This window comes from Nicotiana tabacum, chromosome 16 (genome assembly GCF_000715075.1).
Source record: "Nicotiana tabacum cultivar K326 chromosome 16, ASM71507v2, whole genome shotgun sequence".
NCBI lineage: Eukaryota > Viridiplantae > Streptophyta > Magnoliopsida > Solanales > Solanaceae > Nicotiana > Nicotiana tabacum.
Window position 1 is genome coordinate 160,854,258 of NC_134095.1, and position 22,710 is coordinate 160,876,967.

Consider the following 22,710-nt stretch of genomic DNA (forward strand, 5'->3'; position numbering starts at 1 on the left):
ATCAATTTTTGGCAATGTCATTTTTCTCTGTGCTTTCACACAAGAAGGATCCATATAAATCAATTATCCAATCATTCCGGTGACTTTATGGGATGCCGCTAATAACTAACGAATGCCAAGTGCTTTTCCTCTGAAATGAGCAAAGTCAAGGTAGCCTCAGCAAATCGGACATAAGCAATAGACCTAAATCCCCGTCCTTTTTGAAAGAGGATAGCAATTATCTTCCAGTGCTTTACCCTCTGGGTTGAATTGCCACAACAGGGGCCTTCCTCAAGGGAGGAGTTCATACCCGGAGAAAGAAAGCATACTACTAAATCTACTATTTCAAGGCATTGTTTGCACTAGTCTCATAGTGATAAGTAGGGATTTTAGCCTATTATTTGCTCTCTTTTACTTGTGTTTTGGGCCAAAAATGCGTAAAGGTATTCCCGGAAACTAATGTAATATACTTGCTTGTAGGGATTGTTCAAAATGAGCCAAAGGAGTGATAATCAACTCATAAAGGAGTCAAAATTTGAACAAAAACCAAGACTGGGCCAAGAGATTTGAAACGCGGACCACACAAATATTGTGCGGCCATGAAAACCACAATGCGGCCGCGGTTACAAATACACGGTCCGCGAAAGGGAGATTTAGAGAGTGCATTTTCAGGCCAAATGAAGCGAGGTCCGCGATGGAAATTATGTAGACTGCGGTTGTTGAGGTTCAGAGAGTTCACATTTCAAGCTAAAACAAGAAGTGCGGTCCGTATTAGAATTACGCGGCCACGATAGAAATTATGTGGCCCGCGAAGCTCACATCAACCCAGATCCAAAATTAAAGAATGCGGGCCGTGATCAGAATTACACGGCCGCGAAGCAAGAGTGTGACCGTGGTAAGAATTACGCGATCGCAAAACCTCCGCAGGGGTATTTTTGTCCGAAAATTTTAGCTTAGTATAAATAGATTTTTTTGACATTTTTAGGTTAAGTTATGTTTTAGCCGAGCACATAAGACAACTGCACAGTCCGTTTTGGGCAATTTTGTGCTAGAATTATCTCTCAGCATTTGATTTTCATCTGTTAATCTAGTATTATGAATTTTATCTCCATTTCTTCTTTAATTTCTTTTATTTTCATGAGTAGCTAAACCCATAGTTAGGGTTGTGACCCAATCCTAGTGTGGGTATTTGATGAGTATTTAATTTTAGGGCTTGAATGTGTATGAGTTAGTGATATTTAGCCTAGTTCTTGCTAGAACTATAGAATTAGTGGTTGCAAAAACTGATACATGCCTTTATGACTTAGTTTCTACTTGAGAAAGAGGGACTAAATCTAGAAAAACTAGGCTAACAAGAAATTAGGGTGAACTTAAGAAATTGATAGCCTCAATTAAAGGGTTAAACTTAGAGATAGTAATACCCGACTTGAGCTAAAATCACTTGAATTGCATGAATACCTATTTGAACTTGAGAAAGCCAAATTGAGCAAAATCACTCAAACTACTGAGAGGTATAGAGTGAGTACCCGGCTGTGATAGCTATATTACGACCCCAATTAATCACACGATTGCCCTAAATTTTTGCTACCTGTTAGATATCCACCTAGGTGGAAGTCACTACCCTAGTCCCTTTAAACCCTTGAAAATCAACAACAAAAACATTGTCCTTAGATTCAATTATTGCAATCAATAGAATAGAGTTAGAAGTAGAAATCAAACCAAACATGTGTGGAAGTGTAATTAAGAGCAAAACCCGCATCTAGACTTGGATATAAACCTAATTCCAATTATTAACTCTGTGTGGATTCGATCCCGACCTAGTTGGGTTAAAACTGCATTGATCATCCTCTCTACTCAATAATAATGTAGGCTTGGACCCGATCACATAGTCGACAAGAACTACTCATGAAGACCCAAAACTTCAGTATGGGAAAAATTCTTCCGATCCCGGTCGGAAAGATATATATATATATCTTGGATTTATTGAATGTTATAATAATATTACATACTACCTTGACTTTAGTATTTTTGTTCATCCTTTAATAAGAAATACATGAACTAGTAATAGATGACTTCTTGGATTATAGTCTTAATATAAAAGTATTTGTCTAAATTATTTTTTATTTTTTCTAAAAACGTCTCACATAATTAACACTCTACCAATAGAAATTAAGATTAAACTTAAAGAAACTAGTAACAAAAGACTTTTTAACTTTCTAAAACGTAAAAGATTTTGATTTCGATTGGTGATCGGTCTACTCAAAGCATAATGCTTGGTTTTCTAATTAACAGTTTATGTACAATTGGAATGGTGCATCGAGTTTCTTAGGTTATTTCCAATTTTCCATGGTCTTCTATATCATGCACATATCCAATTTTAAATGTGTATTAGGTTCTTTATTAATATCAAAACAAGAGTCAACAATATGGCATTCAATTTTAAATGTGTATATTATTTAAGGTGAACCAACCTGCGACCTTGTGTCTTTCTCATTGAAGGGAATTCTTTAGGTATAATCAACTCTATTTTTTCTATGATTTTAATACATGAAAGCTCTTGGTATGACTATCTTTCCACTTTATTTGTGGATGAAATTGGTTCTTTCTTTTCTTCGTTGATACACGAATAAGATAATTTTTCGTTTGATTTAGAAAAAAATACTATGTTTTCTCCCCACAATTAACTAATTATTATTTTTTCTTTCGTATACAAAACTTATCATTTTTGAACACTTTAACAAAAGGTTACTATATCATTTTTGACTACGTTATATTAATCGTACGTAGTATGCATGGCGGATTCAATTATAGATTTGCGGTTCGATAAAATCCGCTAATAGCTTTGATGCTTGTCTGAGTCGAGGGTCTATCGAAAACAGTTTCTTTACCTGTACAAGATAGAGATAAAATTTACACACACATGCACTATCTTCCCCAGCCCCATTTGTATAATTATACTGAGTACGTTATTGTCGGATTCGACAAAATCCGATGCTTTGATGTCATACATTATAATGTATATGCAAGGAGAAAATATAAATAGAGCTAGGTATACATTTTCTAACTCATCTCATAATTTAAGTTTTACACGTATAGAACTTGAATTTGCCACTATATATGTCGATCTTTAAAGATCCACTCGCCGCAAATTGTACTATATAGAGAACACAAACATGAACATGATACCAAATTATCTAAACTAATAAAGCTTAGGTTATCGTATACCGGTAAAATTGGGGATAATGCATACCCCGATTTTCCGGTGAAGAAGACGGAAGAAGGGCACAGACGCACGAGGTTGAAATCGAGGTTGGGAGCCCTTCGTATTGATATCTGTGAAAGGTGAACGATGTGTTCATCATCGAGCGTGATAAAGCAATGCTCCCGGACCCAAAACGAGCTTTAAGACCTCTGAAAATATGGCAACCGGTTACGCATGACGAATAGAGGGCTGTGATATCCGTACCTAACTGGATATCATGACGCAGGTTATCGAAGTTAAGTGCGACTGCCTCCTTGTAGTAAATAAAGTTAACGGAAAGTTCGAAGTGAAAGAAGAACGGATGCGAATATACTTGGGCAAATCATAGGTAACCCTACACCAATTCAGGGAATGGACCCTGCAACATGTACCCCTAGATCAGAACAGCGAGGCCGATGCATTGGCTAACTTGGGGTCTTCAGTCGATTCCGATGAATTCAGTTGGGGAGTAGTAGTGCAGCTAATGAACTCGGTGATAGAAAAAGGCCACGACGAAGAAAATTCAACGAGTTTAACTTGGGATTGGAGGAACAAATACATAGACTACTTGAAGATAGGAAAATTGCCTTCGAATCCCAAAGAATTGAGAGCCCTACGCACCAAGGTTGCCAGATTTAGCTTGGTTGAATGGGCATTATTTAGGAGAACCTTTGACGGCCTGCTAGCTAGATGCTTGGGACCGGGGGAGACCGAATACGCCATGAGAGAAGTTCACGAAGGAATATGCGGGAACCATTCGGGGGTAGAATCTTTGGTTCGGAAACTAATTAGGGTCGGCCACTATTGGACCGAAATGGAGAAGGATACAAAGGACTTTGTATGAAAATACGATGACTGGCAAAGACACGCCCCGATGATCCATCAACCGGGAGAAGCCACTTGGTCATGTCCCCGTGGCCGTTTATGAAGTGGGGAATGGACATCGTCGGTCACCTGCCATGGGCACCCGGTAAAGCTCAATCATACTATTCATAACCGATTATTTTTCCAAATGGGCTGAGGACCAAGTGTTCGAAAAGATTTGAGAGAAAGAAGTCATTGTATTTATATGGGACTACATAATATGTCGATTTAGGATACCGACCGAGATTGTTTGTGACAATGAAAAATAGTTTGTCGGCAGCAAGATGATTAAGTTTTTCAAAGACCACAAGATAAAAAAGATACTATCGATGCCTTATCATCCTAGTGGCAACAGGCAGGTGGAATCAACAAACAAGACTATATTTCAAAACCTGAAAAAGAGGTTGACTGGTTCGAAAGGGAAATGGAAGGAGATCCTACCCGAAGTCTTATGGGCATACCGTACGACTTCAAAATCGAGCACCGGGGTCACCCCATTTTCTTTGGTCTACGGAGCCGAAGCCTTAATATCAGTCGAGGTGGGAGAACCAAGCCTCAGGTTTCAATACGCGACCGAAGAGCAAAACGACGAGGCCATGATCACGAGCCTAGAACTATTAGATGAAAGGCGGGAGGCCGCCCAGAAGCAGTGAATAGAAAGGTATTACAACCTAAGAGCCAGCCTCATACACTTTCAAGTCGGGAACTTGGTGTTAAGAAAAGTAACACTACACACCAGGAACCCGAACGAAGAGAAACTGGTCCCGAATTGTGAAGGACCCTATCGAGTCGTCGGAATAACCTGCAAAGGCTCATATAAACTCGAAGCGGCAAATGGCGTGCAACTACCAAACAACTAGAATGTGACACACTTAAAGCAGTACTATTGCTTAGGTACGAACTCAGTTACTTTTTAATCATGTTAAAAATCGTACTAATGTATATAGGTAATCAGCCAAGGACGGATGTGGCTATTAGGTCTGAAAGTGCGTGTTGCACTCCTTTTCTCTTAAACCGGTTTTGTCCCGAAGTGTGTTTTCCGGCAAGGTTTTTAACAAGGAAACAGTAAAACATGCTACCTTAGATTTGAAGATCGGTTTCAAACCGGAATCGGAATCAATGATCGTTTGCTTCAGGTCAATAGTATCCGATACCTCACGAGTTCGACCTCGAATACTAGGGGTCGTCACCCTCGAATTAAGATCCGTAGCAAGGGAACAAGGAAATTTTATGTGCTAAAAGCTAAGGCTTGGTGATTAGGATTCTTTGTAAGGGCCAAATGGTCATATGAACCGTGTCTACATAGTCCACTCTAGCCATGGCACAAGTTTTATGTGCCTTCGATCGTGTACCTTGCATACTAAACAATGAAAGAAATTTCTACTTCCCTTACACTTTGTTACTACGTATTGTTTCTATCCTGGATCCTAAATCCCATGAGCTACCCCTACTCGGGGAGTTCGAGCCCATGGGCTACCCCTACTCGGGGACTATCGCCCGATGAAAATTTGGACGACCCGTGCTACCGAATCCCGAAGGCACCAAAACTATTAGGTGGTGCCCAAATATAAAAGGCTACGGCCACCGTAAAAACAGCTCGGAGACATCCAAAGTCCGTAACCAGAAAGTAAGGCCCTTGTGAAAATTCGAAGCCTACTAAATGGTTACTCTCAACAAAAACGTCGTCTAAAAATACTTAAGCATCTTAAAAACCTTCGGTCTCACCGAGGGTTTGAAGCCACAAGTAAACAAAAGCAACATCGAAGTCTAATTTTATGCTAAGGCATAAAAAATAATACGCAAATAGAAATTGCAAGAAGATGCTAAAAAGTAAAGACACAGTATGGCCAGAAAGGGAAAAATTTTATATACTCTGAAATAAATTTATAAAGGACCGATAGAACATAATCAAATTAAACAAAAAAATACATAAGAAAAACTAGAAAAATACTAAGGCATCTATGCCTGGTCTTCACTGGGGCCCAACTCATCGCCAGAATCGTCGGAGCCCTCAAAGCCCTCGGAACCCTCAGAGCCTTCGGGACCTTTGGGATCGTAGAGCTCCTTTGCCTTGTCCTCGAGTCTCCTAGGTTCTTCAATCTCGTCCAATATGTCAAAGCCTCGGGCATGGATCTCTTTGAGGGTCTCTCTCCAGGAAAACCGATTTATGTACTTAGTCTTCATCTTTAAGCGGGGTCTCGACTGCCTCCACATCGGCCTTTTACTGGCCATCATTTGCTCGAGTTTAGTAGAGGTCGCATCTAGTTTGGACCTCAATGAAGCATATTCTTGCCCAATGGTATCCCATTCCGTGACGGTCGAGCTTAGCTGTGCCCGGAGATCATCAATCAGCTGAGACCATTTATCGGTTTTGTCCTTCACCACCCGGAGTTGGTTATCGACCGATTCTAGCTCCGCCTTTGCAGCTTCCTTCTCCGAAGCCAGCAGTTCCATCCTGCCCTTCCACACTTTGTTCGTGGCCTTGACCTCGTCCATCTTGGCCAGGAGCTGGCCGCTAGGTCTATCTTCTGTTGGACCTGCGAAGTTGTGTCGTTAGTCACCACGACTAGCTGATCATTTTTAGCCTCAAAGATCTTTACCTTCTCAACCAGGTCGGCATGTTCTCGCTTTAGGGTCGAGGCGTCCTTCTGAGCTTTTTCCAGCTCAACCTGGAGAATCGGGAGGTCTTTAAGGCCCTCGTCCTGCTGCTCACTAAGAGCTCAATGCATGTCCTTCTTCCGAACCTTCTCTTTGAGCTCGAACTTAAGCTGGCTAACCTCCAAGTGGTACCAGAGGAAGCTTTAAAGGTGAAGCACTAAAGCCTGAAAAATAATGAAGTTAGCAGAAGACATCAAAAACCTAAGTGAGATTTACAAAGGGGTTAACACGTTACCCGGTTTAGCGCCTGATGCGTGTCGTTGAAGAGGCTCGATGTGACCACCTCGTTCATCTTTGTCTGGTCCTTCTCGGTCACCAGGCATCAGAGGTAGCTAGCTATCCCCACACCTCAACATCCTCTAGGATGGTCTAGGATTGAAAGAACAATCGTTCTTTTGCGCTCGGGGTCCATGCTCTGAGCAGGAAATTGCTTCACTAGTTTTGGGCTCGAACTCGGCCCACCAGCTCCCAAGGGAACATCCTTCTTCGGGACCAACTGGTGACCAAGCCAGGAAAAATCCTCCTGTGCGGCCATATTCATACCATCGAGAAACATATTGAGGTCATCGTCCGGTTCGTACACTCCCTTGCTTTACTTCTCTTTGCCCGTTTGGGCCTCTTCGAGCAAAGACTCGGTATAGGAGGGCATCTCCGCAAGGTCAATAACACCGGTTGCCTCCTTCGGAGCAGGGGCGGGCTTCCTGGAGGCCACAACCTCCGTCTCTCCCTCTAGTTCCCGAGTTAGAGGGGGATCGACCTCATGATCCTTTTTCTCGATCGTCACCTATTCCCTCTCATTAAGGGTCGACCCATGAGCGACGAAAAGGTAGTCATCTTCGGGCTCGTCCCTAAGCCAGTAGAGATAATCGGGGTTTGGTACCCTAGACTTGGTTCTCTACTTGGGCCTCCGGAACCGGATGGCCACCCTTTTGTTCTTCTTCGCCTCGGCGTTCGAGGAACCCGAGGAATTTCTCTTCTTCTTCTTCTCCTCCTTCACGGTAACCCCGGGCTGCCCCAAAAATGGAGGGCTCGGCAAGCGAGGGCATATCCTCGTCCTCATCCAATGGCCTAAGTTCGGTGGTCTTAGGAAAACCTGTAAGAAAAGAGAAAAGGTTAGCAATATGTAAGTTAAGAGCATGGTTATAATTATTCAAGGAAGAACCTCACCATGAGAACGGGCCTCCCATTTGCCTTCCGAAAGCTTGTGCCATGCGCTCTCAGAGTACGACATTTGCTTGCAGATCTCTTTGATCCACTTCTTAGTGCTCAGCAAGCGAGGGCATATCCTCGTCCTCATCCAATGGCCTAAGTTCGGTGGTCTTAGGCAAACCTGTAAGAAAAGAGAAAAGGTTAGCAATATGTAAGTTAAGAGCATGGTTATAATTATTCAAAGAAGAACCTCACCATGAGAACAAGCCTCCCATTTGCCCTCTGAAAGCTTGTGCCATGCTCTCTCGGAGTACGACATCTGCTTGCAGATCCCCTCGATCCACTTCTTGAATCAGGGGATTGCATCAGGAACTTGGGCAACAGCTGCACGACCACAAGCACAGGCAATGAGAGAAAGAATTAAAAAAAGAAAGGAATACTAAGGAAAGACAATACTTACGGGATACGCTCCACTCCTCGGGGAACGACAGGAACTCAGGAGGGATCAGGTCTTCGATTTTCACCCGAACGAACCTCCCTTGCCAACCTCGGTCTCGGTCCTCGTCGATGCTCGATAAAGGAGCCTTACTTGCTCGAACAAGCTTGATCAATCCCCCTCGAAATATTGGGGGACTATATAGGCGGAGTAGGTGGTCGAGGGTGAACCGAGGGGCTTTAGTGTTTTTCACAAAATGGCGTAAGAGGATCATGATCCTCCAAAAGGACGGGTAAATTTTCCTAAGGCACACCGCGTACCTTTTGCAGTAAGCAAGGACTATGGGGTCCACCGGGGCGAGCATGAAGGGGTAAGTGTAAACACTCAGATACCCCTTCACGTGAGTAGTGATATCGTCGTTGGGCCTGGGAACAACCACATCCTTACCCTTCCATTTACAGTCCGCTCGGACTATGGGTAGGGTCTCTTCAGTGGTGGAGCATATGTATCTCCATGCTCCCTCGCCTCGGTTTTGTTGGCTAGAGGCCTTCTCGACCTTGAAATCGTACCCGATAGAGCAGCCCCCGGGTATGAAGCCCTTCACGGGAGGCTCCTGAGCCACTATGGGAATGACCACCTCGGCATCTATGGTCGAGTGGGAAGATGAAGGAGCAGCCTGCTGAGGCACTAACTTGGAGGTTTTTGCCATTGCGATTTGTGAAATATGAAGGTCTGATGAAGAGTATAAAGGTTTGAAGAAAAATATGAAGATGGTATGAAGGTATGAAGGTCTGGGTTAAAGGTACGAAGAAAATGTATGGGGATGAAGATGAAGATATGAAGGCTCAAAGAACAAAGAGTGAAGACTTGGAGAAGTTGAAAACCGTTTGAAAGTTCGGGGATAAAATCTAGATTCGGAAAGTAAAACAAGTGAAAAATGTTGAAGCTTTTATAGGGGAACAACAATCAATGCGCAACGTTTCGCATTCGAAGGCAGCCACAGTGACTGAAACATGTCTGAAGTCAGAACAACGCGATTGATGGGACATTTCGGTTTACCCGTCATCTTAGTTATAACGTACGAAGAAAAGAAATCGGGGTTCATATATCGTTTCCCATCATTTCAGCAAACCTACTCTCCGAAAAATGAGGGGACTATCTGTATACGGGTAAAATCGGGGACAATGCATACCCCGATTTTTCGGTGAAGAAGACGAAAGAAGAGCACAGACGCACGAGGTTGAATCCATGAGAGGTGAACGATATGTTCATCATCAGGCGTGATAAAGTAACGCTTCCCGGACCCAGAACGAGCTTTGAGACCTCGGGAAATATGCAAACGGTTATGCACAACGGATAGAGGGCAGTGATATCCGTACCTAACCGGATATCACAATGCAGATCTCGCTCGATGTCGGTTACATATTAGTAATTAATGAGAAAGGAAGATTTTTACTTTTTTTAGACTTGTACTAGGGATGAAACTCTCCTACTATATAAAAGGGAAGTTTTTCTTTTGTAACACACGAATCAAAGCAATACAAATTCATTCTCTGCTTTCTAGCTACTGCAAAAGTTCTTATTTAATTGTTTTGTTCTTTATTCATAACCGGGCTCGAGCCAAGGGTCCAATCGAGCGCAAAATTACTGTTCAACCTAGGTTCGGGCTAGACCATAACATCATAACTGGTTTGATAGTTCATTTTGTCTTTAATTCACTTATCCAATATTCTGGATTATTTGTGTTGAATTAATCCACATATCCTTAAAACTGCGTATAAATTTAATTGTTATTCGATTTAAAGGTAAACAGTTATATCCATCTCTATAGAATTTGAAGGGGCGTTAAGTGGGGGAAGGTTGACATTAGGATGGATAAAAAGCCACTAACTGTACAAAGATCTATGTATTAAAAATGCTATCACGTCTGATTTTATTTTTAGAACTTTATTAGTAGTTAGTTACCAGAAAAGACAAAACCTAAAAAGAAAAGGATATACTAGTAAATAAGCACTGGATCTTGGGAGATAGAATGTGCAGTTTATTGTTTCACACGTTATCAACTTTAGCCAAAAACCATGTCTTTTCATGATCTTCAGAGGACTGAAATAGCAATAAAATAAGAATTTAAGTTATATACATTAAGGGGTCTTCTGGTTATTAAGATTAGTATATAATCTCGATATAGAGTTTGAGATTATATTTATCTCGTATTTGATTACTGGTATTAGCTAAAATCGATATAAATTTATATCAATATTTTGGTATTATCTATTCTAGGATATTCTTTTCCAAACCAAACAATCCCTAATAGTGTAATAGACTTTTTACGTTATCGGTGTTATTTAATTAGTTATAATATATTATTTACTATTTATTCTAAGTTATTAATTAATTTTATTAAAAAAATTATCTGCTATTATCTTTTAAATGATTTGTCCGTATAAATCGCTAATGCATGCATAAAACTTATACTCCAACTATAATCTACACTTTATTGCATTTTTAAACTACTAATTTAGTATTGAAGTCAAAATTAGATCATTGCTGAGCTAGCAACAGAAGGAAAGTTCAGCAAATTTGTTAAAAAAATTTGCATGATAAATTAATTTTCTTTTTTAGTATATATATGCACTAGAATAGCTCTTCCAGTTATTTGGTAGGCAGGTGGCTTCTTTCTATTGCCTTGTGAAAAAATTTAAAAGTAATGTAGTTATAACTTTTTTTTAAAAATTTTATGACCATTATAAGACCATGCTTGCACTAATGGAATGGTTACTTAATTTTTTAATCCAAGCTTAATTATTTTTTATAAATATCACATACATACTTATAATTGCTAATTAATGAGTTAGTGCATTTCACATCTACAATATAAAAAATAGAAACACATAAATTAATTGCTTTGACTCATAATTAATTTGTAAGGTTTAAAAACAGAATCATTTTCAGTATTTTATTTTGTGATTGTACGAGGACCTTGATATCACGTCATAATTTGAATTTTAGAATTTCTTTATAATTTCATAATTTAATTACTTTGTGATTTGACGTAGAAGCTCTCGATTACTTGACACCTCAAAGTAAGTTTCTCCTTAATTTCTTCTTATGGTTACTTTTCTTTTCTCTTTTGATAATTTGAGAACATGCAGTAAACAAGTTGAAGATATCGATAATATGTTGCAATTTAAAAGTTTTAAAAATCCATTTTATTAGTTTACTTATTGATTAGAAGAAATTAACCTCAACATCATAAAATATCTAGCTAATTAAACTAAGTTTCTCATTACTTTCTTCTTCTTATATTTTAAAGTACGTTTTCCCCTTATTTTTTAATTATTAGAGTCGTCAATAATTAAATAGTCTTAAGATTTGATATCATGTCATTTGAAATTTCATTATCATTTATTCATTAGACGAAGACCTCAATATCATCGAAGATAGGCGGAACTATAAGTTAAGCTACGAGTTTTATTGAAATTGGTAATTTTAGTCTAAATTGTATTAAAAAATTCACGAAATATGCATAGAACTTAAATTTAGAATCCAGTTACTAATACATAATAAAATTTAGAACTTATTTTGGCTTCCCTTCTATCAAAAAATAGGCCAATATATATGCTTTCCATTAAATTCTTAGTAGGCGTTCGAATATGAAAATTGTTATTTTTTAAAAAGTTAGTATTTGGAGATAAGTTGAAAAATGATATTTGGAATTTAAAATTATGTTTGAACATGTATTTTACTTGAAAAAAATGTTGCACTGTTGTGAGTGGGAAAAATAATTCTGATAATTTTTAAAAAGTGGTCAAAATCACTTTTTAGTTTTAGAAAAAACTCATTTTCGAACAAATATCAAAAACTTGCAAAATTTCATGAACAAATATATTTTTAAATTATATTTAGTTTTTATTTTTATTTTTATGAACAAACAGGGCCTTAATCTTTCGTCCCGTAAACAAATTTTCCTCGCCAAAAGTTGCAACCCACTTTATCTTCGTCAATAAGAAAATAATTTTAATTTCTTCTACTATGATTAGTGTGATTGTTTACTCAAGGTTTAATTCGTCAAATATAGTGTCCTTAATTGTAAAGTGTCGTAAATTAGTGTCCTAAGATCTAATTAAAAAAAGTTTTTCCACGCATGAGTAGGTGTAATTAACGACAAAGAGTTTGCTTTCGTCACTTCTCTTCCCGCGAAGCGACAACTAACATTTTAAAAATGCACCTAATTTGCTACCATTTACACGCTCCTATGTACTTCGTGCTGCCCACGCTCTCTATTCCTGCAACTCAACTCAACTCAATTACAAAGTTTACTAGTTAAAGATAATTAAGTAATAAAATATACATTTTAAAAATTTACACTATTACTTATTGATTTGATGAAAAATACTTAGTACGAGTAAGTAATTTTTTGGTTCCCCGGTGTTTAGTACTCACTTTGAAGGATAAAACGCTCTTTATTAAAGATAATTCTTTTTTAACACTTAAATTCGAGACTTTAATTAAGAATAGAGGAATACGTTACACTCTAGTACAATCTTTGGTGGTGGTAAGTAATGTTACTGCTTATCGTTCACCGGTAAGATTGTTTCGTGTCCTACAATTAACAACAATAATAACAACCTAGTAAATTTTTACAAGTGGGGTATATGGAGGATAGAGCGTACACAACTTTGCCCTTATCCTGGGAAGATAGAGAAATTGTTTTCGATAGACCCTCAGCTAAAGAAATGAAGAAAAGAAGCAGTGACAACAAACAGTAACAACAACAAGATATTAAGGAATCGAAGCAAAGATAACAATCAAACAATAGGTGGTATTAGCAATATAAGGATAAAGAGATACCATATTAACACTAATGCTACCGACTTGAGAGAGACAAAAGGACACGCTCGACTACCTACTAATCTTCTATCCAATCCTCAATCTTCATACCCTTCTATTAAGGGTCATGTCCTCGGTAAGCTCCAGCTGCGGCATATCCTGCCTAATTACCTTTCCTTAATAGTTCTTAGGCCTATTTCTACCCCTCCTCATACCTACCAAGGCAACCCCTTACACATCCTAACCGAGGTATGTGTGCTTCTCCTCTTCATATGTCCAAACTATTTCAACCTCGCCTCCCACATCTTATCTTCCACGGAAGCCACTCCCACTCCGCGTCCTAAAATTAAAATGTGTTTTTTTTTTAATTTTTATTTTGAACATTATCCTAAAATAATTGTCCAAAAACACCAAAGGCAACCTAAATTCTATCTGACTTAAGAGCGTGCGGCTATGGATATTCCCATGTTAGGACCCAAGGGGCAATCACAAAGTTGAGTGAGAGTGACCTGGTGCGCATATTTCAACCCCCAAAAAGGGGTGGGGGTGAAGGGGTGGGTGGTGGACATCAAAACCAAAAAAAAGATAATAATTAAATTCGATATAAAATTATTTACACAATTAAATCACCTAAAATATAAGTACAAATAATTTTATTTAATAATATTAATTAATCATTAAAAATAACGACAGGTAACTTGATATTTAAATTACATTGGTACTGTAAAAAATATATATATATTATACTATTGCTGTATACTACCTCCGTTCATGTTTATTCGGCATGTTTTGACTTTTCACGCCCCTTAAGAAATAATAAATGAAGTGCATAATTTATCATGATACCCATATTAATTGATGCGTATTTTATTGAATTTGAGAAAATAATTTGAAATGAGTAATAAATACTGTGGATATAACAAGAAAAAAAATTATTTTTTCTTGATATGCGTATAATAACAAATAAAAATAAAAATCTATTTTTAATATACATACCAATTCCAAATAAACTTGAATGGAGGGAGTATAAGTTAAACCAAAAAAGAAAAGAGAGAGTGGGTCTATCATATTGTAGTGGAAATATGATTCCTACAAATAAAAATAGAAAGAAAGGAAATATGATAAGTTCTCATCCTAAAATTCTAATCTTATTCGACTGTAGGCACCCAATAATACAATAAGCTAATAACACTACATATTTCTATATAATATCTGTATGTATCTATGTACACACACTAACCCCTCCCGCAACCCCTTATGTAGCTTAATATATATGTATATACAAGCTTATATATGTATATAATGTATGTATATAAGTTGATGTTGCACTTGCACACCCTTGATTTTTTTGGCTATATACAGAATTGTAAATAGTTTTAGGATTTATGTTTCATTGGATTTGATTCTAATGGAATTTTGATAAGACTTTGGCTTTTTTCATATTCTATTCTTCTTCTTCAAACAAAAGCTATTGGGAGGAGATTGGATTTTCAGTTTGTGATGTTTAGAGAGCTGAGAAATTGAGCGGGAAAAGTTCTTCAAGATTTTGCCGTTGGCTTTAAAGGTTCCATTTTTCTCTCTTCTACTGTTTGTTTGGTTTATTTTTGGAAAAGAAAACAAAATAAGAAAATGAAAGAGATCTTATTTAGTATTAATTAAAGTCAAAAGGGTTGAAAGTGAAGTTAATTTGATTGTTGATTGAAATTTTACTGTGTTTTGATTATAACTTCCACCCTTTTTCTTTGGTCTTTAAACTGTTTTCTTTTGCTAATTGCAAGTGTTTTGGGCAAGAAATTAAGCAGATGTTAATTGCTTATTGGTGTGTGTGTGTATATATATATATATAAATAATCTGAAAAAGATTAAAACTTTCTTAATATATATGATGTTTTGAACCTATAATCTGGAAAAAGATTAAATTTTTTACTGGATTTTAGCTACTTGATTTACTTTTTTGTATATTCAAACCATGAAATTAATCATGTATTTTAACTTGTTTTCTACATCTATTTCTTAAAGGGATGTAGTGTCAGATTGTTGGTATATATATGATAATAGTACAAAGAGGTGAAGAGGAATATAAAAACTTGTATGAAAATGGCTTGATATTTTAAATTGGATATCGAAAAGCTACTTTAATTTGACGCCTGCACTTCTTCTTGCACAAGAATTTGCTTATCTGTAGTCGTTTTGCAGCAAATTGTCATAGATTAAAACATTAGGACTGCTTTCATTAAGGATCAGTAGATTTTCTTGTCTTATGGACAATCAGTCTTATCAAAGGTGAAAAGCGCAAAAAAGGTCTAAGGTTTATTGGAGCTTTAAGCGCAAAGCACAAATGAAGTGTGGGCTTTAATGAAGAAAGGCACAAATCGAAAAAAATTACAAATATGTATGTATAGTCCGAGACTAATATCTATAAGCACAGAGGCGTATCCAGGATTTCACGAGAATGGGTGCACCCAGGGCGAAGCTATGTACGATGAACTGACAATCGTTCGCCGAAAAATTATACTATGTATAGGGTAAACTATTACTTGTTTTTAAAAAAAATAGACTTTGAACACCCTTGCATAGCCCACTGGAAAAGGATGTTAAACATTTGAACACCATTATTGAATTTTCTGGCTTCATGAACGTTATTTTTTTTCAACCCAACTTCATAAATCAAAGAAAAAAGATAAAGAAACAAAAGAAGAAATGAGATTGATAAAGAAACTGGAAAAATATGTGACTTTTGTTTGTAGAAAAGTTGGTATTTTGCTGATTTGCAGAAGACTTAGAGCGCCAGAGAGTTTTGTGTGGAGAGGTATTTTTAATTTAGGGATTTTGAAAGTATAACTGAAAACTAAGAAGCAGTTTATGTAGTAATAAAGAGAGGAAAAGAAAAAAAGAACGTGTGTGCTAAAGAGCATGGGAAACTTTAAACTGCGGGCCCAGGAGCATGGGTATGTAGCCAATTTATTAATTAAAAAGTGAAATAATGGATAATTTTAAAAAGGGTATTGCGGGGATTCGAACCACCTACCCGGTGGATGGAAGGTGCACTTCTCAACCAGTGCATTTCAATGTTCACTTGAGTATGGGTTCACCCATACAAATTCAAGTATTTTGTGCTGAAATTTACTGGTGCTATACAAGGTTTAGGGAAAGGAGGATGGGTTCACGTGAACCACCCCCTCCCATGTAAATCCGCCCCTGTATAAGCATGAATACCAAATATATGGACAAAGAAATTGAAAAAAATTTACGATAAAATATCGATTGGTTAGTGTCGCCTCTTTAGAATTAAGCTCATTGGCAAGAAAAAGTATGTCTTAGAGCATTCATGACAACACTGAAGCGCCCGCTAAGCGAGGCGAAGCGCTCAACATGTTTTGAGCCTCGCTTCAGGGCTTAAGCGCGCCTTTGATAACACGGTGGACAATCCATTTTCTGTATGGAAGTTTTTCATGTCAACAATAGCTGACCTGTGTCTTTAAACCACAGTCCATACACAATGAATTCTTCAACATACACCCATTTCGTCGCCTCAAGAAGGATGGGTATATGCGATTCGATCCATCAACTTGGAATGTGGGATGATTTCAATGGTAGTTTCCCAAGTACATCGGCAACCATGATTTTAGAAGTTGATAAATGCCTAGAGGACCAGATACCACTTATGGAGAAAAGACTAGAAAACGAGGTTTGTTCTTCTCTTTAGCTTTTCTTGTTTTAATATCTTTCACAGCTTTTTGTGTTTTAGCTTTATTGATTAAAAAAAAAAAAGAACTTTATCTGCTTTAGTTATGCTGCAGATTGTACTGATTAATATAGTTAATGTTTCTAGACAGAAGACACTTCGCATGGAACAGTAGGGACTTCTAACAGATATGAACCAGAAACAAGTAAACCCGTCGAGAAGGTAAAGATATGTTTTTGTTCTTATAATCTTGTATCTAGAATACTGATCTTAAAATGAAGGTTTTGTTCGTTAGGTCATTCTCATGAATTGAAAAGCCTCCTTTTGGTTGGTGAGAACATCTGTTCATGTGTTCAAGGAGATTGATGTATGTTTGCTATTGCTTTTCTCGTGGAATCAGCCACTGATGCTTGCATCAGGGTCGGTTGCCTACGTCAAACTCCCTTGGGATGCGGCCCTTCCTACGACCCTGCGTAAACGCAGGATGCTTTGTGCACCGGGCTGTCCTTGCTGTTGCTTTTCTGATAGATAATTTCTTTTCATTCATTTTTTGGAGATAAGATAAACAATCATGTAACATTCTGACGCGTAGATGTGCAGTTTTGATTGATTTGTATTTTCAATTGTTTAGTTCCCTTTCAGTAGAAAACAGAATTAGGGCCACCTATACATGCTAAGCTTTAGATGCCTACATTTACTGCTTCCTATGTGAATTATTATTAGAGAAATTTGAGGTATGAGTTTTTCAATAAGATGAAGTATCCTAAGCTTAGCAAGACTGATTAGTTAATTCTATCTGTGGTAAAAGGTCTCCGATTTATGGAAGAAAAACATGTAAAATAATTTTAGAGGAAATATACAGGAGATGAAGGGAACATTACATCTGAATTGATAAATTTTGTAGCGGAGTTTCCTTGTTTGGAATGACATGTTGAAGAATATCATCAATATATATGTTTTGCGGCTTTCTTGCTTTCAGGCAAGAACTTGCTTAAAATCTTTAAGTGCCAAGTTCATCATTTGCCTGTTTTTCTTAATGTTCTTTTTCATTATTCTTTTCTTGGCAATGAGACCTCAAAAAGTATAAAATCCTTGTGGCAATAAGATTTATGTCCAAACCTGATATACAGGTACTTAGACGTCTTGCACAAAACCGTGAGGCTGCTCGTAAAAGCCGTTTGAGGAAGAAGGTATTCCTTGAATTCTGCTAATTTATTCTGCAACATTGCTACTCAATGTTACTTTTCCTTATTAAACAAGACAATTTGGTACTCTGCTTGTGTCATTGATTTTCCAAGTTTACATTGTGTTACTTTAGGCCTATGTTCAGCAGTTAGAAAATAGTAAATTGAAGCTGATTCAATTGGAACAAGAATTAGAACGTGCCAGAAAACAGGTATAGGGACAATATTTATTCTTATTTATGAGTAAAAATAGCACGGTATAGCCAGTTTTCGGACTGGTCATTCAAAAATAGCCAGCGTTTACCAAATCAATGAAAAATAGCCACTATTTTGCTGCAACAGAGACCGGTCCAGCATAATATACTGGAGTTCGGTGCACCTGTGTATGAACTCCAACATATTATGCTGGACCGATATACTTTGCTGGCTCCAGTATAATATACTGGAGACTGGAGCACCGGTGCTCCAAACTCCAGTATATTATGCTAGACCGGTATACTTGCTGAAACTCCAGTGTATTATGCCGGAGTTCTAGTGTACTTATGTTGGAACTCCATCATATTATGCTGGAGTTCTAGCATACTTATCCTGGAACTCCAGTATAATATGCTGGAGTTCAAGTATACTTATGCTGGAACTCCAGCATAATATACTGGCGTATTTTTCGGGTTTTGAACAGTGTTTTCGCTCAGATTTATCTTTACATGAAAAGTGGCTTATTTTCAATTACTTTTGAAACTGGGCTATTTTTGAACGACCAGTTGTAAATCTAGCTATTTTTGAATTTCTCCCTATTTATGAAGGTGAGATCTTTTAGCTGATTAATGCGATGAATATTTTACCTTTAAGGGCGAAAGAAATCTGACAAATCAACTAACATTTTGCAACAGGGTCTGTATGCAGGTGGTGGTTTAGATGCTAGCCAGCTAAGTTACTCTGTAACCGCTAGCTCAGGTTTGTCGGTTCACACTGTATTGTCATGTACTTAATCAAACTTCATTCTCAGATCTTTGTCGGAGCAATTAAATTATGCTTGGATTTGGAAAGAATTCAGATGAGAGCTTTACCTTAGTTTCATTATAGAGTACATAGTGGAAGAAGCTTCTGCATAATTTCGTTTGCTGCTTACTTTTCCTATAATATTAAGATCACTGTATCACCCTAAAATGCCAATCGTTGGATCTAGTTAATACATTAGATCATTGTTGCTTGAGAGTGAATAATAGTTGGATTAAACTTAAAATGGAAACATTATTCCGCTTGATCTTTAAATAAGACTTACAGACTAAAGAAACATAGGATGAAAATATTTTGTTTTATTTTCAGGGAATTGTTTCTGCTCTCCTTTCACCTGCAGTTGTGTTTATACATTACTTATTACTATGAACATTTAATTCTTTGGCTTTGGAGTATCTTGTTATTAGAACATTAACGGGGTCACTCTTATCCTTATTCATTACCTTCCAATTCATCATATTTGTTCTACTTATCAAGTGTTTCTGGTCATTGCTTCCTTCTCGGTATCTCTCATTCTTCTAAATCACTTAGCAAACTAGGAAACTTAATGAAGAATAGCTGGTTAGAAACAACTACGGTCGCAGTGGTAAGACATTAATAATGTGTGTCAGATAGAACCAAAACGAGAGCAATTTGCAGTTCCTATGATTTCATCATTTCTGGCAAACCTATTAATGCCATGGTGCCTAATTATTTAATTATTTGATTTTCTAGAGTTCATCACAATTGCCTGTTAAAATACCAATTTATTAAATTAATAACATATTTCCTTTTCTTTTTCATACATTGTTTTTTGTGTTTTTTGTTTCCCTTCAAACCTAACTTCGTGAATCCACAGGAACTGCTGCATTTGATATGGAGTATGGTCACTGGGTGGAAGAGCAAACTAGACAAACAAATGAGCTAAGGAGTGCTTTGCATTCTCAAATTGGTGAAGCGGAATTACGCATTATTGTTGATGGTTATCTGAGCCACTACTTTGATCTCTTTCGCATGAAAGCTACAGCTGCTAAAGCTGATGTCCTCTATATCATGTCTGGCATGTGGAAGACATCAGCTGAGCGCTTTTTCATGTGGATTGGGGGGTTTCGGCCATCCGAGCTTCTAAAGGTAATGCATGCCTCAGTATGAATTCCCAACTGACGCTCGTTATTGAGTCCATGTGTCTATTGTCTTTGTCATTCAGTTGAATTCATCACCAAAGCCAAACATATGTTATTTCTTTCCTTAAGCTCGTGAATAATCGTCTTTTTTTCTTCTTCTTTGTCTTCGATTAAGAAAGGTGCTTAATGCAACATTTTCTGTTAACCTACAGGTTCTCACACCACATCTTGAGCTGTTGACAGAACAACAACTTCGGGAGGTTTGTAACCTGACACAATCATGTCAGCAAGCAGAAGACGCCTTGTCACAAGGAATGGTAAAACTCCACCAGATTCTTGCCGAGGCTGTTGCAGCTGGCCGATTAGGCGAAGGAAATTACACTCTTCCACAAATGGGGCCTGCCATCGAAAAGTTGGAAGCTCTTGTTAGGTTCGTAAATCAGGTAGTATCTCATATTGGATTTTCATTCCTTTCAATAGAAGTTCTCTTAAAACTTCCATTTATGTGTTTTTGTGGTGTGCTAATACTCAGTTTATTCTTTCGACGTCCGTGATTCGAATACTTGATTCATTCTCCTGACTCATCTCTGTTGCCTTTCTGGAAACAGGCGGATCATCTACGCCAAGAAACTCTCCAACAGATGTCCCGCATCCTTAATACGTACCAAGCAGCTCAGGGCTTGCTTGCCTTGGGGGAGTACTTTGAACGACTTCGTGTTTTAAGCTCACAATGGGCTACTCGTCTACGTGAACCTACCTAATGAAGCACAAGAAGATCTCCTGTATATTATTCGAGGAGTTTTGCCTTCAGAAGTCGATGCTGTGTAAGCTAAATCTGCCACTTGTTTATGTCAATAAAACTCTCAACATGAACATAGAACATTATATCAGGTGCTGCCAGTTCTGAAGCTCCTCCTCCTAATTGATTATTTGTACATATCTTCCGCGATGCTACGACATGGAATTTCCCAATTGCATTTTTCTTTTTAGTCACATTGGTTTGGCTACTGTAAACCAAAAGGTCTGTAGAAGATCTCAAATTACTTGTCCAGTGTCTGTGCAATGCTCAGATAAAGTTTTTGTATTTTCCCTCTGCATTCAAGAGTCTATTATCGTAGTATATTACCGAGCAACTTTTGAAGGATTTGGAGTTGAGAAATTGCTATAAATAACATCGACAGAACTATGTCGCAGCCAATAAATATCATGTTGTGATTTCTCATAAGAATTATGGTTCTAAAGATTTGCATCTAATATTTACTTTTACAGGCTGTGGACCAGAAGACTGTTGCTCACTTGGTATCTAAACCTATATAATCAGTGGGCGAGCCACATAGGCTCAAGGGCAAATGCAAATTCAGGATTCGAATGTTATGGGTTCGGGTTTGACATTTATTATTTGTACTTATTTACTGGATTTTAAACACATAGACATGATTCGAACCAATGTTACTAGGTTTGGATGAACCCAGAAGTTATACTAGATCTACTTCTGCTCAAGGGTGGTCAGTTTATACTGTATATATATTATGCGTTGATTTTCTTCTCTAAATGAAATTCTTGGCTTCGCCATTGAGCTATATTCATTCACTTGTAGAGGGGTAATTATATATATATATATATATATATATATATATATATATATATATTTATATATACACACACATATATACTGTTTCAAAATAGTTACATTATTATGAGAGACCAAACTCTCTTGAATTCCATCGTCATTGTCTAGAATCACTAGTATCACAGATATTGGTTTTTCTGGTAAATATAATTCCTAGGATATCTGACAACAGTGCTGTGTTTGCAAACATCGGGGGAACTGTCAAAAACTCGGTCCTGTCAAAAATTCCCTTTCTAGCTCCTTCCTTGCCGAGGAGGTTCGCTACTTGGTTCTGCTTGAAGCTATGTCATATAGTTGTGTTCTCTAGCTGCTCCATCAATATGGAATGCAAGGGAGATGTCCATGCTTTATCATTCTTATCACTTCTTCAGAATCAGTGGTGATCTCAAGGGGGATCAAATTTTGTTCCAGGCCAATTTTTAGGCCTTGGCAAAGAGCTAGAAGTTCTGCCATGATACTTGTGGTATGTGGCGGCCCCTTCATAAGTCCTTTATTTTCATTTAAGAAATTGGTGGCCGCTCTCTCTTACTTTCTTTCATTTAGTTAAGCGTGGTAAAGGATCTCTCTCGAAAGAGACTCCCGAAGAAGATTAAGAGCTGAAAGCGAATTCTCAATTATCTGACACTGGATCAGTAGAAAAACCTTTGTCATTACAATAGAAAATAAATGCGAATACCCCAACACGCAGTCTCCCCTATTATTTCTGAATACTCCACCAATTCCCCCTAGCCCAGTGCTTGTATTTGCAGCCCAATCAGTATTAAGTTTGTGGTGAATAGATTTTACCATGTTGCTACTTCTGGCAGGGTCTGAGAACTTAAATGGAATTTTTTACACAAATAGCTAGATAGATTTGTTGTTTGCTTTTTATAGCCGGTATGCATATAATATATACTAATTATACACGATTATACATATATTTTACATGGATTAT

The 22,710-nt window shown here is 37.6% G+C and overlaps 1 protein-coding gene across 5 annotated transcripts; it reads left to right on the top strand.

Moving 5' to 3' along the window:
* Nucleotides 1-14,360: 14,360 nt before the first annotated feature.
* On the top strand, nt 14,361-21,722 carry LOC107782043 (TGACG-sequence-specific DNA-binding protein TGA-1A-like). 5 transcript variants are annotated; one of them, XR_001647140.2, is made up of 10 exons: nt 14,361-14,721; nt 16,647-16,845; nt 16,990-17,064; nt 17,973-18,032; nt 18,161-18,238; nt 18,917-18,980; nt 19,882-20,153; nt 20,359-20,589; nt 20,755-20,970; nt 21,416-21,722. XR_001647140.2 is itself a non-coding variant. In XM_016602879.2 (9 exons), exons 2-9 carry the CDS (start codon nt 16,657-16,659, stop codon nt 20,905-20,907), a joined length of 1,122 nt encoding a protein of 373 aa, XP_016458365.1. In that variant the 5' UTR covers nt 14,363-14,721; nt 16,647-16,656; the 3' UTR covers nt 20,908-21,374. The 5 variants fall into 5 exon arrangements, 1 of the variants encoding a protein (XP_016458365.1); XR_001647141.2 differs by having other exon boundaries at nt 14,363-14,721; nt 20,755-21,037; XR_012700389.1 differs by having other exon boundaries at nt 14,363-14,721; nt 20,359-20,576; nt 20,755-21,037.
* Nucleotides 21,723-22,710: the final 988 nt, after the last annotated feature.